This window comes from Polyodon spathula, chromosome 11, assembly GCF_017654505.1.
Source record: "Polyodon spathula isolate WHYD16114869_AA chromosome 11, ASM1765450v1, whole genome shotgun sequence".
Lineage (NCBI taxonomy): Eukaryota > Metazoa > Chordata > Actinopteri > Acipenseriformes > Polyodontidae > Polyodon > Polyodon spathula.
The window spans coordinates 17,936,833-17,957,808 of NC_054544.1; the positions used below are offsets into that span (position 1 = coordinate 17,936,833).

Sequence of the window (20,976 nt, forward strand, 5' to 3'; positions counted from 1 at the left end):
GATAACAAAAAAAATACATTCAGTTACTTTGCTGGTCCTCAGGAGTGTCACTTTGTGCTGCTACCTAAACCATCCATTCTGCCATGTCACCAGCAAATTATATCTTTAATAAAAAGTAAAGTTATGACTGTCCACCAATGATCTTCAAAATTGCATGTATTATTTAACAGAGGTTGTACCTTCGGAGTGCCACTTTTGGACTCCGAACCCCCTTCTTTGCGTAAAGTTTCAAAAATTAAGATTCTAGTTTGTTGCAGAAAAAAGTTGTTTGCAAAAATCTTCTGTGGAAAGCTAGAAAATCAGATGGTTTTGAATTAACCCCAGTTAAAGCCTCAATGTATTTTTTTCATAGCAATAAGGTAAATTGCAATTTTCATCCAATTCGATCTCAAAGATTTTGTCAAGTTAGAACACCACTAGTAAAGGTACACTTTAGATGCTAAAGTATTTATCTTTCTGAAGGCAAGGAACTTATTTGTTTGTTTAAGGAGGAATGTATTTTAAATACAGTCTAGAGAATGTATTTACTGTATAGAGAACTTAACATTTCATACATTGATGAATTTGACATGGTTGATGGTAACCATGTAAGGTCTACCGAAGTGGAACTCTACAACTATAATATCAACACCATAAATCGTCTCTCGTTTAAAATGTAACCATTTTAAGTTTATTGCTAATGTACGAAACCAAAAAACCAAACTTGAACTTTGCCTGTCGTCAAGGTCACAGATTCAGCCTTATAAGCTATGAGAAATAAATATCAACATTTAGATCAGTATTCCCTTTTCTGGCCAGTATCAATCGAAATGTTCTAAATGTAATATAATTTAGACAGCAGGAATGCTATTGTCGTTAAAGAAGCCAAGCTGTGACCTATGATGTCGATAATTGGAGCATAAAATAAGATTCGTATGAATGTAAGTGATTAACTTAGGACTGGTAACAAACATTTGGCATTTCCACTTCCAAGCTGTTAAATTCATAAAAGAAAGACCAATTACATAATTGGAATAGGTGCATTCTGTTCACAAATTATACTCTGTCAAATGAATAAAGGATCCATTTGAACATTTTAAATCCAGTGCATTTTATTGATCCAGACCTGATTTAGTCCAGTTTCTTTTTATAAAAGAAATGATACCTGATAGACCTGTTACTTTTATCAATAAAAGAAACAGATGGATTAAATCCAGTATATATTGGCTTTAAAATGTGAATAACGAACCCAAGTATAATTCTATTTACTATAATTTGTTCAAACAGGTATTTTATAAAACTAGGAAAGTGTGTATTCAGTTAGAGGTTTCAGCACAACATTTCAAGGTTAGATGGTTTCCCCTCTCTATGGTAATGCATTTTGGGTTCAAAATGCACCTGATGGAGCATCTGAAGCCTTACACAACAGTGGGTTTCGCCAATGTAGCAAAAACAAAGACCGTAACTCACTAACCTGCTCAAAATGCAGTCATTTTAATCCCATACTCCCCTCTCAAGTGGAAGTGGAGCAGGAGCCTTTCTAGAGACCCTGAAAAACAGTGGTATGGACCAGTATATCAGGCAGCTGAAGGGGCACCTAAACCCTATGCCATAGAGTGTATTGGAATCCTGGTATTTAGAAATCCCCAGTGCAGCCACATCAGTCAGTAGTACTTAGACCAGCCAGCTCATGAATTTAACTGGAAATTTCCACTGACTCTCTATCCCATAGCAACTGCTCCAACAAAATAAAACCACTGCTACTCCCGTGTCCCCTCTTGAACTGAAATCACTGAACTGAAAACCTTTTTCTTCAGCAATTCTAAAAGGTGGGGACGACTCGTTTCCTTGAAGTGAGTGTTACTCATTTATAGCACTGTTTTAATTCTACCTTTCAGAGACAGGCGAAAGGAAACAAGATGCACTGTTTTTTTTTCTTCTTTTTGTTTCTAATATATAATTTAGAAGATATTTTAAGAATCCCTCTCACAACATAAGACACTTTATGAGGCTGGATTTCTGGTATCACAATTCCTCCACTGCATAATTAAGAAAAACCTGAATGTTTCTCTAGTGCAAAAACAAGCTCTTGTGTATCTTGTGAACTCAGCATACAGTAATGGGGGTGGGAGTGATTGTAAGGCCAGAGTTGTTTTTTCACTCAAGTTGTGAAATTCACCTACCCTCAGAATCAAACGAACTGTTACCCTGGCATTGACGGCATGCAGCAGTTATTGACTTACTTAAGATTTCCTTTCAAAGAGACAATTTCCTCAGTACCTGTAACACACACCTTTACAATAATAGTTCCCTGTCCAAATTACATCTATTTTACAGCAGCAGGCCAGTAAAGAGCCAGGATTAAAGACTGTCTCTACATTGGTTGTCAGAAGGTCAAATCAAGTGCAGGTTTGTATGGGTATAATGACCACATATTTATCCACAGTAAAGCACTTGTTTTTTAATACCCAGGTACTGTGGGGGCTTTTTACTCTACAGAAAACCACAAATACTGCTGAGTGGCATTGCAGTATTCTTTAAGTTACTTCTCTTTCATTTTGTTGCATTAAATAATGTGTTTTTCTTGTTCTTTAGAACAAAATATTGCCAATTTCATCTTGGAGTGGAAAGTTTTGAAAATAGCCTCCTAATCCTTGATGTGCTTTATCACCAGCCTGTTCCCAGATATTAAAAACAAAAAGAAGAGCACCCAGGGCCCTACATTGATCAGATGGTTACAAATTGCCTATGTTTATTACAAGTCACAGCAGGCAGATTATTTAGGTAGGGAATATTTAGAAGCATTACCTATCCTCCAGGGGAGGGCCAACACTTTAGTCATGGTGATTCTTCAGCCTGGCTGATTACCAATTGAGTGGGCTGCAGAATGCTTGATTGCCATTTCTACCTAGCAGCACCCAGCGACTCAGCTGAGAGCACTACAATGTCATAACCAACTATTTTATACAAATAGGCTAACTATGATTTAAACCCCTACTTGAAAAATTGAATATTACTGTATACCTATTAGTCCATCTCTGCTATAGCACATGATAACTATAACTTGCACATGATCAGAAATGAATAAACTGCAACATTTTTTATTTTATTTAGGTAAACAATTTTTTTTTTTTTTTTTAAACCAGTAGTCTGACATACTTGACACTTGAAAAATTGATATGGTCACCTGGTACAATGTTTAAAATTAATTTTTTTGAATGGTTGGCTAATCTGAGGTCCAAAACTCCTTCTCTTGTTTCCCGTTTCATTATCTCATGGCAGCAAACAATGCTGACTGATTTTTTAATAACCAGTGGCTCAACCTACGATTAAGACCATACAAAAGAGCTTGCAAAAACAGATTCTGTAGTGGCTGGTGAGCAACTTTAAAAAATATGTAGTTTGCATGGAGTCACCTTTATGTTTGTTCTCATGGGACAGATCTCCCCCCCAAAAATACTTATTCAAAAGAGTGCTTTAACAATTCAATTGGTATCAACAAGCAGTTTAAAAACAGACAAGCAGTTGGCTTAGAGTAGCAGTCTTAGCATGAACAATCCACTTCATTTTTACAAAAGGACAATAAGATAGAAGACAGTCCACTTTGATTCATGGTATTCTATACTGTTTTAAAGCAACTAAGTAAATTATATGGTTCCCAGCAGTGACAGCTGATCCATTGCAGGACTGAGGAAACATACACAGCAAAGCAAATACCTTACTCTCTTTCCAAAATGAAGACCATTCTTCCTAATACATTGGCTATGTTACTAAATTGTGTAGGATTTGGGATATGTAGGTCAAAATCAAATTCAAACTGATCCAATGAATGCCCTACTTATATAACGATGGGACGAATACAGTGGTCCCAAATATTTTTCCTTTAAGGTCTCACTGAACTGATGCATTTCAGTTGAAAGACAGTTAAACTTTTAAATCACACAATTAGGTTTAAAGCCACTTATTACTTCCTTAGTATCTTCCAACAAGTGTACGTGTTACAAAAGAAAAGAATCCTCAGGTATCAGCGCCTGGAAATGGAGGACATTCAGTCAAGTGATATGCAACATGTTAAGAAAGGAGAGGTGATGCTGATGAAATGTAGTTCTGGTGCTCTGCCTGCTGGGGGTACTGTATTTTAGCTCTCTGGCTCCTCGATGTGCCTGGGGAGCAAAGGCTTCTGGCTGGCTGTGCTGGTCCCGCGGGAGAAGCGCTCCTGCTCCCCATTGCTTGGCAAAGTTGCCAGGGGAATGGGCTGCATCACAGTGGGGATGATGCCTGCGGGGATCAGGCCGTGGCCGGAGCCCTTGAATGTCAAGTCCTGTGTGGGCAGGAGGGGTTTGAGGATGCTCACCAGGCAGAAGGCAGAGCCACTCTTGGGGATGAAGTTCACTTTGTTTTTGTCTGGACAGTAGAATGGAGGAATCTCGTGTAGCTGCCTGGGCCTACAACAAAATAATGTTTGAGTCAAAATGTTATGCTTACAATACAGTACTACGTATGTAGGAATGAATAAGCTGTGCTGGCCCATGTGCAGAGTGAAACAAGGCGTTTTTTTTTTTTTGGTAAAACATTTTAGAAGGACGTATATTAAAGTTTGTATTGACACAGGTTTTCTAACCCATTACCCTAGAATCAATAACTTGAATCACATTGATAAAATTGCCCTTAAAGATGTTTTTGCATGCATTCATTTTAAAATGTAATACATATTTCCTACAGATAATAAAATTACCATTTATGGTACATCATATGTGTAAAAATTTTATCCAATACTATTATTTAAATATTAAGACTTTAGAATGGGGTGGTTACTAGTTGAACTAGCTTGTGGCACTAATGGTGCCTATTCCCTCTTCTGTCAATATTGTGGTAGTGAGATTCATATTATAAAGTTGCACATTCATAGCAATTTTAAGATAAAACATTAATACAAAATCAATTTATCAATACAAAAACAATTTAGCTTCCTCGTGAATAATGGAATTCTTAAGAGCTACTCACAGTGTTTCTTCAAAGACCTTTACCCTTTCACAGCCCTCCGGAGGTTCCCGTTTGAACATGTAGCTGTTGTTCGGCTTTGGGGATGAGGCGTACTTGGGTAGCGGGGAACTGTTTCCACAGTCTGCAACATGAAGGAGAAGAGAATAGTGCAGTTCATGATAAGCCATGCCAAAGATTATACCAAAGAATGACTTAATAGAAGGTTGTGGTAAAACATGCACAGCTCAAGTACTGTGGGTCAAGGTGAACAGGGCTGTCATGAGTGTGCGTTTAGTATTCATAAAGCATACTGTAAGTAATTGTTTTTGTATTTATTAATTTGTTTTAATTCTTTAGTTCAGTCATGGGTCTCCTTTAACTACTACAGACCTGACGCATATGAATTAAATAATTGGCACACCCAGCGAACTGTAGTTGGGAAATAAACTGAACCACTCGAAATGGACGGACAGGGCAGGGAGCAGTTATTGACCTGAAGCCAACCTTGTACAGTAAACAGGCATGTTGGAAGACAGAAGCAACTAGGATTTGATTGGGGTACCTTTCTCCCTGCCGTCGGTGAGCAGGTCGTCAGCGGAGCAGGGGCTCTCCTCGCTGCCCTCGTTGGAGATGGTGAAGAAGGTGGGTGAGATGGACTGTGAGCGGCTGCTGCTGTTGCTGCTCCTGTCCACCCCGGAGGGGGTCTGCGTGTCGATGCTGCGCTGTGGCAAGGGGGGCGGGGCCCGGTGCCCATCCGGGATGTCCTGGGGCTGTATGAGGAGACAGGGGTGACTCTGGGGGCTGAACTCTCCTACTGTGCGGGACATTATATTCCCCATACTCTGTGGTTTGGGTGTTACAGGGTTAAGAGTTGGTGGATAACTGCAGCATAATGACTTTAAAGAAAGCAAGTTTAAATGAAGAGAACGGAGAACACAAAAATGCATTTTTTTTGCAAAACTCCAAAAATGCTAATTCAAAAGTATTCATACCCTACGTGCTAGAAATTTCAATATGATAATACAGAATCTAATTCTAGAAAATATAAAATGCTGGATTGTATGTGAACATTCTTAGAGAGTATAAAAGGGTTAGGCACAGGATGATTGCTGTCATTACCAATAAGTCAGTATGGGGAAAAAGTAAACAGCTACCGGAAGACCTTAGGCAGAAAATTATTTTTTGTCATACAGCAGAAGGAGGATACAAGAAGATTTCCAAGCATTTGAGAATCCCACTTTAAACTATTGTTTCTACTTATCAAGAAGTACAAGACTCATGGCACAGTCAACACTCCCCCTCGGTCTGGAAGAAAGAAAGCTCTATCACCAAGAACAAGTAGAAGAATTGTGAGGAAAGTCTATATCCAAGATTGACTGCCAAAGATATTCAAAGTGAATAGGCTGCAAGTAGGACTGGGGTTTTCATTTCAACCACAGGTCGAGTATTGCATGGTGAAGGTCTCAATGGTCGCAGGCCATGGAAAAAGCCACTCTTAGGAAAACGTCACAAGGACAATCGTTCAAAGTTTGCAAACCGGCATTTGAATGATGGATATGAGTTCTGGTCAAAGGTTTTCTGGAGTGATGAAACAAAAAAACAAAACTAAAAAAAAAAAAAAAAAAAAAAAAAAAAATCGAGCTATTTGGTCACATTACATTTGGAGAAAGTCTGGTTATTATTAAAGGGGTTATTATTGTTAAAAGGTGTCTCAAATAGCTGTTAATTTAATTTTCCTTCTCAGGATATGAATACTTTTGAATTAGCATTTTCTGAGTTTTGCAAAAGAATTGCTGAAATAAATAATTATAGATGTCCATTTTATATAACTTTTTTTCCTCATCCACAAAAGCAAAAGTTGCTACTAAAACCTTTTCCTGTAATTATTTGTTTGAGAAATTTCTAGAAATTTCACATTTCCATTGGAGTATGTAAACTTTTGACTACAAGTGTGTGTATGTGTGTGTGTGTGTGTGTTTTCATTCTTTTGTTTAGGTTCAAATAGGCAGTACTATACATTGACAGAACTACAAGAAGGCTGAGGGCTTTGTGCTTAGTGGAATAAATCAGGGTTATTATACACAACTTACAATGAGCTGCTCATCCTTGTCCCCAGTCTCCTTGATGATGATGCGCTCAATCTCCTGGTTGAGGCCCTCCACGCTGTTCCTGAATCTCGACACCGTTGACTTGGAAACTGGGATCGGGATCAGAACGCTCTTTGGAATGGGAGCCTAGAATACAGAAGAGAACAGGACCATTAAGTAACTTAACAGTTCAACTGCCTTTATTTCCTGATCAAAGTCTGCATCACCTCTAATTTTTTTCTATCTATCGTAATTTACTCTGGGAATGTAGTTTATTGGTGTCCACTGCCCACTGTTAATCACACATTAAAAACTACAAATCCCATACCCCGCCAATTTCCAGACACTTGTCAAACCGCAATGAACAAAATTAATGTCAGTGTCTTTACAAGAAATGAGCAATGAAGGTATTTTATTATTATTATTATTATTATTATTACAATGGTTTCCAGTACTGAAAGTTTACACAAGTCTACAGATCTGAAGGGACCAATATACTGTATGTGTACTATATAGTATTTCAATATGTATCATGCACCTAAAACATTAATATGGGATTTAAATTATTATTATTTTTTTTTTTGTAATCATTACCTGAAAAAGATATTTTTCACGGTGGGTACCCGGTTCTGGATTTTTTATAATCCAGAGTTCATAATGGAACATGAAACAAGCAAGCAATGTGATTGGTCGAGCAAGGTTCCAGCTGTCTGTATATTGGATGGATACGGACAGTTGGAGCCTTGTCACATATTCTGAATCACTGCGCTGCCTCACAGAATTTAAAGTATTAGTAGCCAACTTGCATTCACTCACTTACAGATATACAACTGTAACTATGAAACAAAACAAACAAAAAAATCACTGTCTTTATGCTCACTCACCCCTATTTTGTCACTTCAGATAATGTATTTTTTGCGGTTTGTAAATGCTAAAGGAAAAAACACAAAAGACACTTGTTCACATTATCCACCTCTCTGACACAGATCTTGAACAAATTACTGAAATCAGAGACATCGTTGAATTTATTTTTCTTCCTCACGTCTGTTCTGCTTGGTGTGAAAAAGGAAGAAAAAAAATAACTGTGCCATATCAACTCCGCCTCTGGTGTATTTTTTCAATGGCAATGTGCATACAATCAAAAAAATGATTTTCTCTTGCATGTTTTAATTCAATTGATTTACTCATCCTAACTTGGTGTGTAGTTCAAAGTTACACATGGGACTACTTATTTGGCGTAAAAATATTTAATAAAAAAAAAAAAAACACAATGTTTTGCCTTAAACACTTTTTTCTTCTTCAAATCTACTGTTTTATCTGGATTATAAATGCAATAAGGCCCTTTAGGGCGTCCGTATATGTTGAATATACAGACTTCTCGAGGTGTCCATATATTCGACGTATACGGACACCCTACCCGGCCTTATTGCATATATATGTGCTTAACTGTAAAGGTACAACATAGTATAACTCAGCAGGAGATTCCTACCAGACTTACCAGGTATTCCCCATTCTCTATTTTGAAAAGGGACTGTTGGGTGATGTTCTACTAAAGGTAGATCCATCTTTGAGCACTGTTCACAACTCTTCTCACAATTTCTTGTACTCATGTTTTTATTTCTAGATGGGCCTAAACATTCATATGAAATGTGCACTATCATGGTAATTTCAGACTTTCGCTGATCTCAGATGTTTTTGTGTGTGGTAGTTATTTTGTGTAAAAAAATAAATAAATAACTGACTTTTTCATCAGAGCCTAATACATGAATTTCAAGCGCAGAACGTTCAGCAACAGCACCAGAGCTCTGGAACAATATTATGAGTTGCTGTTATCTTACCTTGTAAGTTACGTGTGTGTGTGTTTTATACATATCGGTGATGTGACTTCTGGCTTCTTTTTTAAACACTGAGTAATTGCATTAAGGATGCACTGTGAAGGACAGTGAAGCCAAGTCAGTACTTGTCAGTACTTCTGTGAATGGGGTAGGAGAAGGAACCCAAGGGGATATGTTGGAGGGTATTCTGTCTGTAGGGGGGTAGTTCTGTTCCTGTTCATTAGGAGAGGCAGTGCTGGTGGGACTTTAAGGGGAGCAAGAGGCAAAACTGACTGTTTGACCTCTAATAAAATAAAAAAGACAGAGGAGCGCTGGAGTACAGGAGCCACGGCTTCTCTGCTGCAGGCAGTGCCCTCTCCTGATCAGCAATGGCTTACAGAGGGGGTCTGTCATTTGTTCCAATGTCAAAGCTATTAACCTCTATTGCTGAGAGAATAAACACAGACCCACTTTATTTATATATATATATATATATATATATATATATATATATATATATATATATATATATATATATATATATATAATATAAACATATCCTCCCTACACACTTTACAACATACTCTTAACTCTAAGTAACCTTTTATAAGGACTGACATCTGAATGCACTAATATGTTGAGAGCACAGGCCAGGCTTCTGTTCTGTAAACATCTGTAAAAACCTACCGCTAGATTCAGTAGGAGTACTCACTTCAGCTCAGCTCTAATAACACAACAGCAGCCACTAATAAAACCCCTACTTCACCATCATCGTATACTACATTCTGTAGCTACAGACTGCTGGAACATAAAAGTCCCCTAATTCCACCCTCTCCACCGTCATCTTCTCTTGTTTACTTTGTAAACAAGGCATACAAGTAAGAGGCAACATCTTGGCATTCAAGAAGCAATTGTGTTCCTACTACTGTAGAAATCCAGGATTACTGTCCTCTTCCCTTGAAGATCACCCCATTATGTAATCCTATTTTGATGATGCCGTTGATTTTGTATTATGGTAACTAGCTAACTTCCACAAATGATAAACAACATTTTCACTCTTCAGCCTTTCCTTAATTGCAGCTGCCACTTAAGTGCAGACATCAATTATTCTTCTTGTTATTGTAACAAAATGTTACTGTTTAAAAAAAACAATAAAAAAGGACGTGAGGAATTGAAGGCAATGTCACACAGCTCTCCATCAAAACAAATCTTTAAATAAATAATTAAGAAACAAACAGACTCCTAACAAAAGCAACACATTTGCATGTTCCTCTTAGCTTAACTGTCTGTTTTTTCTCTAAAGCAATTAAAATGTATTAGTATGAAGAAAAAAAGAAAAGAAAAAGCCTCTATAATAACGTTCCCCACCTTGCCTGACAGCCCGCTGCGAGTCATTCCTAATGCTGTTTTTTTACAGCTCCTTTAGCAAGATGACAATGTGGAGGAACAATATCCTGGCATTCCGGGGATGCAAATTTCTCCTGCCTGGCATGCTTCTGAGCGGCACGGCAGTGCGTTCTCCTCTGCGAGCCTGATTTCCATATCAATGGAGGCCTGGAGATTCAGCCGTTTTTCACCAGCAAAATGCAGCCTGCATCTCTAATGCTCCTGCCTCTCGCTTGCTTGCTTTCTCTCTCTATCTCACTCCGTCCCTGTGTGTGTGTGTGTGTCTTTCCCCCTCCCTATGTGCTTTAGTTCAGTAGTTTTAAAACAATGCGCCATGTGCCTTGCTGGAGTCTGCCAGACGGCCCAAGCTTCAGCTCCTTTCCAGACCAACAACACCACCACCACCCACAAATAGACACACATCACCACCACCACAATCTCAAATGAAAAACTATAAGCAACAGCAGCTGCACCCTCCCCCCCTCCCCTCCAAAGCACTGTTAATGCACTGCAGGGGTCCGTTTAGTGCGAGGGGCCACAGCCTCAATCCTCTAAAAGCCCTCCGAGGGATACTGCAATTTCTAAGAAAGTTGTAATAAACAAAATCATAAAAACACACAACATAAAATGTTTTATTATTTCCAGGCAATGGTAGCCAGGTTAAGATTTCTACCAGGTTCATCACACTCCTCCAGATATCACAGGTAGCCAATGCTTGAATTCAAACACAGCTTTCAAAGACCAGTTTCTCTGTAGCTTGATTTATATTGCTCGGCTTTGGAACTTGCATACTGTACATCCTGAAACTGTGTAAAATAATTTAAATACATTTGTCAAAATTAACTGCCTCATTTGCTTTTCAATTATCGTGGTATGTATTCAAAGTAAAAAAATAAATGGTTTATAATTTTAGAGAGGATTCCAAAGATGCAATAAACCAACCTGATTTATTAGTTAAACATATATGAACAGTCAAAACATTTAACTACACTTAATCTTTACAACAGTGTTTGAAGCAAACGTGTTCAACAAACCCAGTGTGAGGTAGAAAGAGTTACTGTACAGTAAACATCCCAAAGCTGAGGAAAGTTTCATATTTAAATTGAGGCCAGCTTGTTTTTGGCCTGTCTTGCAGAAGAGAAGATAATGTAGAACTGGGACACTGAGATTGCTGGCCCATCACAACAGACCCTTGACCCCTATTATAATAATTTTAATGGATTCTACTCATCATACTTTCCTGTGTCAACCCAACTTTAAAATTACCATTAAGCTATTCTCTGGCATACCAAAAAAAAAAAAAAAAAAAAAAAAACATGTGCTGTTTTGGAAGTTACCGCATTAGAAGAATCAATACAACTATTTTAATCAGTGCAGTGGGACCCTAAAATGAATCCACTTACTATCAATGCAAAACATCTGGGTAGGATGTTTATTCTTCAGTTTATTCAAACTTTCTGCAACGGTGACTAGTACAGCATTTAACAAATAAAGTATAATGCAACCTTTAAATTGGGTCTTGTTTGACATTACATTGATGTTATATGCACCCAGAAACCAACATCTGGTAATGGACAATATTGATTGCCCTACAGATTTATTGATTTCTTAAAATGGCTGCATTCAAAAAAGAAAACATCAGCAGTGTTTAATCTTCTGCCCTTTCTATTTTATTTAAAATGATTTCAGTACCCTCACAATATCAGTAAATCACAGTGAACATTTAACTGATCCCGTTCTTAAAAGCTGTGGAGGTGATTAAATTAGCATTGATTTGCAAAGTTCAGAATCACACCTACTGGAAACTGAATGGAAGGGGGAGATACACTGAACCACAGGAAATACAAATTAAAAAGTGCTGTACTATACTCCCATCAAGAGGGAAATGCTGGTTCTCATAGGACCTGTCTTTTATATGCTTGTTAATGGCCAACTGCAGTGTGTCCTCTGCTTTCACCTTTGCAGTTATTACTCCAGCCCAGTAATACCTTTTTACTGAACTTATGTTGTTGTTAAGGTACTATTGAAGTCTCTCCAATCCAATAAAACTGTATGTTCATAGGATGATTTATATACTTTACAATAATCTTTTTGGATGTTTTGACAATTTATTTACATTTTTTCCCTGGGTGTACTACCTGTTTTATGCAACAATGCATTGACCTTTGAGACAAGAAAACTGCTACAGATTATTGAAACACAGAAGACATTAAGTGCCCAACATGAATCGAGCTGTAGGTACCATGCAGATATTACTGTATGTCTCTCAATACAAACACTGATTCTGCAGCCTCATTCCCATCAATATCAATCCCGAACAATGTGAAAATCTATGTATCTATCTAGCTATTTAAATATATTATTTTTTACAACAGCTGAATTTCAAATTCCGAAGTTTTAAACACTGTGTATGCTTTACAAAAAAAAAAAGTATTAATACCTTAACCTTTTGACTGTTAACCAGAAACCACATGCGGACAATAACAATGTACAGTCTGAATAGCAGGAAGGACAAATTATGTAAAAAACTGCAGAAATTGACATGCATTTTTTACAATTCATTTAATTGTATGTAGTTCCAGTGAGCCATCCCTATTATTGCAGAATGTTTGGAGATGAGGAAAAACTAATTTAAGTGATGCATTGTGCATATCATAATGCCCACTAGAGGGAGCAATACTGCCATAAGGTTGAAAATGAATGTGCAGCATTGGTTGCCGTTTTTGTAAAAAAGACATGCTGGAACTTTCCTAAGAGGGCAAGAAACTCCAATTACATTTTACAGCAGATCAGTCACATCACAGGGACACATGTTGCACTGCAGCAATGGCTTGAGATCGTAAAATGAATACAACTGAATTACATTTAAAACTATTCCAGAGGGGAAGGTTTCTACAGTGTTGAATCTTAGTAAATGGAAAGTGGGGAGAGAGATGTTCATTCAGCAGCTATAATTTAGACACATAAGGTTTGACATCGGAGTAAAAAGTACAGTATTTACAGACCTGTGGAGAAACCCTATGTACTGTAAAATCAGTTGGGCCAACCCCTTATAAAAAAAGTTTCCAATAGTAAACTCAAAGCAAACTAATAAACCATGGTAAAGGAGAGGTAAGCACTGTAAAGCACAAAGAGGTGTGGTAAAGTATACTAAAAAAAACCATGAAAAATACAAAGTGTAACCATGGGAAAACTGCAAAGTTAGTGTGGTAAACTTTTTTTTTTTTTTATATTTTTTTTTTTTTTTAATTACAAATGCTTAATATTAACTCAGGGTGAGTTGCTGTAAATCCCGCATAGACCAGAGTCATGAACCAGTGGTATACTGAAATGCACAGAAGGGTCCATCCTTCTCAACAAGTGACTGGTGGCAGTTTCTCAGTGTGTCAGTCCCGTGGATGGGTGTCAGTCCAGTTTGATAACTCTCTGTTATGCTCTTCAAGAAACTTGTAGCAACAGGGTGGGAGAATACTTAGGAATGCATAATTCATAAGAGATAGGCGCCCTCCTCTCCATACCCAGTTTAGATGCACAGGGAGTCCTGACATCAAAATCAGTAAGTCACAGTAACTTGGCAGATGTATTTTTACTTTTTATTTTCAGGTTTACTGGGATTAAAATATTAGGCTTGGTTGAAAATCCTGACAAGGGACTAATTCTGAGTGAGGATGTGTGTGTGTCTATGGAACAGGGCCATACTTAAGAAATACACAGAATTTACTGTATTGCTTATACAAGTAATTCCATGGCCTTGCATACACAATACTTTAGCCATGTAACCAAGACCTACAGCAAGATATGCCTTACTATTATTTGTTTAACTAAAGAACACTGAAACTTTAAAGCTAATAGCTTTTGATTTTGTTGATGCAGTGCTCTCTAGAAGATAAACTCTTTGATATAGATTTTCCAGCAACTGCAAGTCATACAAGAAACAGAATTGGCTACATTCTCAAAACTATTACCTCAAATTCGTCATTAGCACAATTTTTTTCAGAAAGGAGAAACGCACCGAATACATTTCTAATTTATGTTTGAGTAGGCCTATATTTTCAATCATGTCAAGATCATGATTTAAAGATGCCATCAAACCTTTCTGAAACCAATAACTGTTTCTTCCTAAATCCATATTGATAGAGTGTACAATGTAGAGTATATTTGAAATAAACGCTACAGTAATTCAATTAAGACTGCACTCATGACAGTGTCTGACACACTTTATTGTTGCACAGCTCATGTTAATCAGTCAAACAGTTTGCAGTTCCAAACAAAGGACTAAGATAGTAAAGAAGCAACTCTAGAGTTATTTTAACAGTTAAACCAATTTTGCAATGCTAAGTCTGATCAATCCCTTTCAATTGAACTTTGGTGTGTAGACCTTGTTAAATATGGGCCACAGTGCTTTGTTTTTACTGGCAGGACAGACGTGTTTGGTAACAAAATAGTTATGGGTCTCTGCTGTATAAGGCCTAGAGGTCACGCCTATGTTGTCTTGAGGAAAAGCACACCCTGCAGAACAGCTACAAGCTACCCAGCAGAAGCCTGCATCGAATTACCGGTTGAGCGAGGGGGGATATGGAATTGCAAGATTGAAGTCTTTTGTGCCTCAGAAAACAAGGCATTTCAGGGCTCCTCAGACCCTTTACAAGAAAATATATTTATATGCAGTGCAGCTTTAAATGTCTTTCCATACTCAAGAATGGCTTGACTTCTGCTTCGGAAAGACACCAGCATTTAAACTAACAGCATCCTGTAAGGAGCAAGAGAGAGAGAGGAGAGAGAGAGAGAGAGAAGTGTGTGTATGTGCATGTGAGTTTTGCATGTCGTCACGTTTCAAAATGTAGGCAAGTTTAATCTGTAGTTTTAATACCTTTCATTTGTGTAATTGATTCCTCTTCAGTAGTACAATTTCAGTTAGTACCAACAATCACTGGGGCTCCAGGATGAAAAAAAAAAAAATAATACAAATCTTTCACCTAGAAGATTCAAACTGTGTGAAATTTAAATGTAATTAACACAAGGGAAACTATGTATTCTTTTAAATATACTGCACTATATTTGCATAAAAACACACTGGTATTGTGATACTGCAGCAGTGCTACAGCAACAGCTAACTGAAAACCACTGGATAACATCTGGAAACCAGGTTTATAAAACTTATCTTCTAATAACATTCCAGCAAGCGTTTCTTTGTATTTCTGATTTAGTTTATTTTTTCTGTTTTGTCGCAGCTGGGGGACCCCAGAATTCCCACTGGCCACCTTTTCAAACAAGTGTAGGAAGCGAGCAGAGATCAAAAAGAACCTTAAATAAGTCAAGAGCTTGGTTTCCCGAGTTCTTAAATAATTTTAAAAGGAATTTTCAATCAATAAGTATGTGTACCCAGTACCAAAAGGCACACTGATGTACAGAAATAAAACACATTTACAGTATTTACCCAAGTAGCCAAAAAGACAAGTCTACTTAATTTTTTTGATTTTGATATGCAGTGGAAAAGAAAGCTTAGGACACAGTCCTTAACCACTGTGATGTGGTTCGGATCAACAAAAGCACCAGAACAATATCATTCAAATAACAAATTTACAAAGGAATTAAGAATAAATGTAAGGGTCGCTTCCTTAGTCTGCTGTATCTCTAACAGGCAACGGAAGCTAAACAGCAGAGTGTAAAGTCTAAAGCGCCATTTCTACATCTCCCAGGCGGTGTCCCAATTGAACAAAGGAGTTCAGAAAAAAATGAGGTGATAACATGGTTCAAAAATATGAATTACTCATTTTTTTCAAAAAGGAAGGAAATAAAATACATGAGAAAATTAATTTAGCCTGACAGCCAGATTAACACTGCTGGTGGTACTGCAAACTCTCATTGTAAAGGGTTTGTTTAATTAGTTTATAGCTGCTGATGCCTGGCTGGAGGTGACAGCAACATCACTTATTAATAAAGGGTGGTCCATGTCCGAGTTAAATATATAACAAGACAACATAAATACTCCACAGACAAGAAGAGAGTGAAAAAATGGCTATTGCTACATGAAGTACCCTCCTTGCAGTTTGCTGATGGCAGGTAGGCTTCGGTGGAAAGTCAACAAGACTTTCAAGAGTGGGTTCTGCGATATTTAACATGTAGGTGTAGGAATGCGATTTTCCAGGTGATAGCTGACTTAATGTGTTCATTCAGTGACCAGTCTACAACAGCTGTGTGATAACCTTAAAGATCTGAAATTATAACTACATTTGTAATGTTACTTTAATTGTATTTTTACATTGTGCTTATGTTTGATGTAGAAAAAAATCTGTCTGTTGACTGACTCCTACCCCAGATCTTTCAATTAATCATTAAATTGACATTCTGGACATCAGATGTCGACATGATTTAAGGTGGCATGGCAAGAACATGCTAGATCGTTTCTGATTGTAATAATGCTAGATGCTGTTCTACGTTATTTATTATTATTCATTTATCAGTAATGAGGAGCCCTGTTGGCGTTGCAAAATCAGTAATTGAAATAACTGGAGAACATTTGACTGTGGAAACACCAACTAATTTCATAAACGCCCTGCAGTACACACTAAAAGGGCAACCAAACCTACCAACCAGTTTTTGTAATGTGTTTGACAGAATGCTGATGTGACGTCATTATGCTTCTCAGGAAATCAATGGGCAGAAATGTGTCTGGTCACTAGCACAGCAGTTGAAGGCCTCTTTACAGCTGGTGTATGGGGGGGAAAGAAAGAAAGAAAAAAAGGAGGCAACACCAGACAGGTCATGACGGTTGTTCAGAATTTGCATGATTTCATCTCACAGATTGTAACTTGTGATTGAATTATGTATGGTTTCCAACCTCAGGGTGGTTTCAAGAAAAAACTGTGCACACCCATACGAAGGGCCTTCATAATCTTGGACTACATTCATCTATAGCGGGGGTCTCCAACCCTGGTCCCGGAGAGCCCCTATGCAGCAGGTTTTACACATGTCTTTACATCAATCGGTGGCTGAAGATCTGGAACACCTGGTAATCTTGACTAATTATGACAATAATTGGTTCAATTAAGTAACAGATCACCACTAGATACTGAAGTATTTTATGTAATATATTAACAATTTTTTTTATATTCTGCCAGTGCAACTAAGCTTCGATGCTCCTAAATTAGAGATGTATACAGTTGAAATGTAAGCTGGACAGGGGGATATTGTAGGATATACACATTTCTATAGTATAAAAATGTCTTTCAAATCCTAATACAGTGCATGCGAAGGTTAAGGAATGCAGTCAGTAAACGTTTGGCACAAAACTGTGATTCAGAAGCCAAAAGATACAAGGAGTTTCACACCACAAGGAGTGATTAAAAACAACCATTCTCCCATGACATTTTTAAAGCACACGTGATGGTGGGTCCTAATCTACATTGCTAAAACACCATCATTATAAATCTGTCAAAATAGAAAATACAGTCCCATAAAATGCAGAAAATTAAACAGATTGCCTTATTTCCTTTTTTCAATCGCAGGGAGATAGACTGAAAGCATTTTCCAGATGCGTAAAACATAAAACCAGCCTTATGAAAGAGAAAAGTCATAGGATTATGTAGGTCGGGTCAATGCATTTAATAAGCAGATTTTAATGTATTTGGTCATCATTATTGAGAGAAGTTCCCAAAGTTTTTTACCATGCTGTGCTAGCTCAAAAATCTGTTTTCTTATATGCAACACTGCTCCTGTCTTTCTTTACATACCCACAATTTTAAAGCAGATAATAGTACTACTATACAATTACTACTACTTTTAATGATTTTAACAGAAATAATGTTTTGCTCTGTAACTAAAATGCAGTACATGTGATTTTTAAACAGTTGTCTATGCAGTGTCCCCTACCTATCCTTTCTTTGGCTTATTTCCAGATATACTGTAGACCCAAACCCTGGCTATCATTTTTCCTGTAGACTGCAGAACATCACATTCAAGATGGAGGTATCTGGAAGCTGTATATTATGAGGTCAAGTAGGCTTAGGAAAGAAAGATAAACGCTACTGTGTGTAACTGGTTATGCGTGGTTCATGCTTTACTACAACCAGATGTCAAGGAGGAGTCACTTGATTGCAGTAACACATGGTCTAATTCTGCTCTTATCAGTGCAGATAAATGGGATCAGTCCTTTAACAAATCTACTAGTTAATCATTGGCTGCCGAAATAAAAAGTATTAACGCCACAGGTTATACACGACATTGCACTCCACTGGCCTTGTATGGAAATGAAAAACAAACAATTAAAAACCTTTTTAGTCTGTACTGTAATCCATTGGTTAAAAAAAAAAAAAAAAAAAAAATAGGCGTTCAATCCTGTACTGCTACAAACTTGGCAAGGGCTACAGATTTAATCTATTTATTGTAACTTTTTTTAAAACAGAGGCTGGACCAAATCAACTGAATTGAATGCTTTTTAACATCAAGCCACAAGGAAAACATTACATAACAGTACATATAAAAACTACTGACCCCTACACTAAAATAAGAAGTACTTGCTTAACATCTGATCTCAATGATTAGTCTGTATAGTAAGAGTTATAGATGATACTGCAGTCACAGCCAGCCCCAAATAGAATTTATTATCTCTCTTCACTGCACTTTTTTTTATGGCTTGTGTGGGGGAGGGTGGGGTACTGGGTAATGGCATTGATACCCATGTTAAATTAAATTCCAGCCATGTTTCCCCCTTCACCTTTTGCAATTAGTTCAGTTTGAGGCTGCCTCGTTCTCTGAACATAAAAGCACCATCCATAATCACGGATGCCAAGAAATTACTGCCATAAAGGTTGCAAGAAGCTTTTGTTCCTGTTTAGATCAATGCTATCCCCTTTTTAAAAGACTCACGCAAAGCAGGTCACTCCCATTGAAAGGGTTAAAAATCGCCTGCCATTGGAGCGCCCGGCCTGCTGGTAAATAGGAGTGTCATTCACGCTTTCTAAGCTCAAGTAAATGATCTTCTGGCAGTTGGACAAGGGAATAAAGTCCTAGCTCTCATGGCTTCAATTTAACATTGTGCTTTTTTAGATTGTCAGGGTTATGAAGACAGTTTTTTTTGTGGGTTTTTTTTCTCTCCTCCCTCCAAAACCACCTCCTCTGTTAAGTGAAAAGGTGCAGCTGATACTGTCAAGGGTGGTAGGTTCGGCTATTATAAGATTTAAAAATACAGTTTTGTTTTGTGTAACTATATGGACCTATAAATTAAACTGAAAATACTGTCTGGCCGAACAGACTTGAGCAAGTTAAAGTTTTGCTTTAGGCTGACCAATGCCATACTATTCCATGGTCAACTCAACTGCCTTACAATCTTCAACACAGTATTGTAAGATCGGAAGTAGCTTGCCGTAATGCACTTTACCGAATATCCTGCCCTGCACTTGCAATAATGCGTGTTATGTTGGGTTAAATTATAACTTACCTACCACACAAAAAGCATTTAGTTTGATTGGTAGGTAGTCACCTACAACGGCCAAAAACTGATGAAATCTTTTTTTGTGAGCTGAAGATAAAGAAAACAAGTTTAGTAGTTGTCCACTCTCTTTTGTTCACATACAGTATTCATGGGCACCTTTTCTAAAGTCTTTTATAAACCCAAATGAGATTCCCTCTTCGGCACCTGGCCCAGATGACCAAACACCCCATCCTGCAAAGCAAGAGCTCCTTTTCTTTTCTCCCCGTGCAAAGCGGCTCCATTTAGTTTTGTTTTGCACAAATGGGTTTGTTTAATGAGTGGCTGCACTTGCTGAGCTATTTTTCACGCGTCTCATTCTCCGCATGGCCAAGTCCTCTGCCAGTTGCCCACCATCTGCCTTCTCTGAGTTGACTGAGGGTGTCCCCTCACTGTACAATCCTCTAAAGATTCAAAGAGAGGGCTCTGTCAAGATACTGGACTAATCCCAACAGCTCCATATAAAACTTATTAAACTAACCAGCGAAAAAAAAAAAGGATTGAACCTGTTATGTGCTTGAAGTTAATGTTTAATTACCTTGACTGTAAGAAATAGACACCACATTTCCAAGTTATTTTTTATTGCTTTATCAATGAAGACGGTTCAACTGTTTACAAAAACCTCTCTACTGAAACATCCAAGGTCTTTACTGGCAATATACTGGTACTCTGTACTGAAAAAATAAATTAGACTAAAATAGTTACTTTCCATGACTACATACTGTACCACTTTGAAAAATTATGTAAAAAAGCACATAAAACGTAGCAACATGCAGTATGTCAAGTGGAATAACCTCCTTCATACAAATATACTAATATCATACCCAAATGCAACCAAAATGACATCCGTCTGATTGATGTTAAATAAATACATAAAATGAGAAATAAAAGTTGTCTAAAGTACAGTAGATTTAAAAAAAAAAAAAAATTATATATATAAATTTTAAAACAGAAACAATTTATTTGACAAAATCTACAGGACAAAGCTGAAACACAAAATAGGTCCTTTTACTTTTTACTTTCATAAGCTACTATGTATGATAATAAGTCAAAACCTTTGACTTATTATCATACACAATCAAGTTGCCAGTAAGGTCAAATACCAGCACTGTATGTTGGTTGCAAAAAGAATGCACAACAAGTTTGCTGGGTAGCCGAGGACCAAAGCCTGCCTCTAATGTTTTCAATACCTCCTGGTACATGTCTAAAAAGTACAGCATGTCTTATCTTTGTACAGAGATGTCAAGGGTAACAAATG

At 37.4% G+C, this 20,976-nt stretch overlaps 1 protein-coding gene across 1 annotated transcript in view; it reads right to left on the reverse strand.

Annotated features, from left to right (window-relative positions):
• Positions 1-3,064: 3,064 nt before the first annotated feature.
• The window catches only part of LOC121323321 (protein FAM117B-like), a 75,022-nt gene continuing 57,110 nt past the window's right edge, over positions 3,065-20,976 (reverse strand). The window contains exons 5-8 of the mRNA XM_041264312.1: positions 7,053-7,196; positions 5,525-5,732; positions 4,984-5,104; positions 3,065-4,424 (exon numbers count right to left, since the gene is read on the reverse strand). Of these exons, the coding sequence (XP_041120246.1) occupies positions 4,118-4,424; positions 4,984-5,104; positions 5,525-5,732; positions 7,053-7,196 (780 nt within the window). The 3' untranslated portion in view covers positions 3,065-4,117. The remainder of the gene's footprint in view (positions 4,425-4,983; positions 5,105-5,524; positions 5,733-7,052; positions 7,197-20,976) is intronic.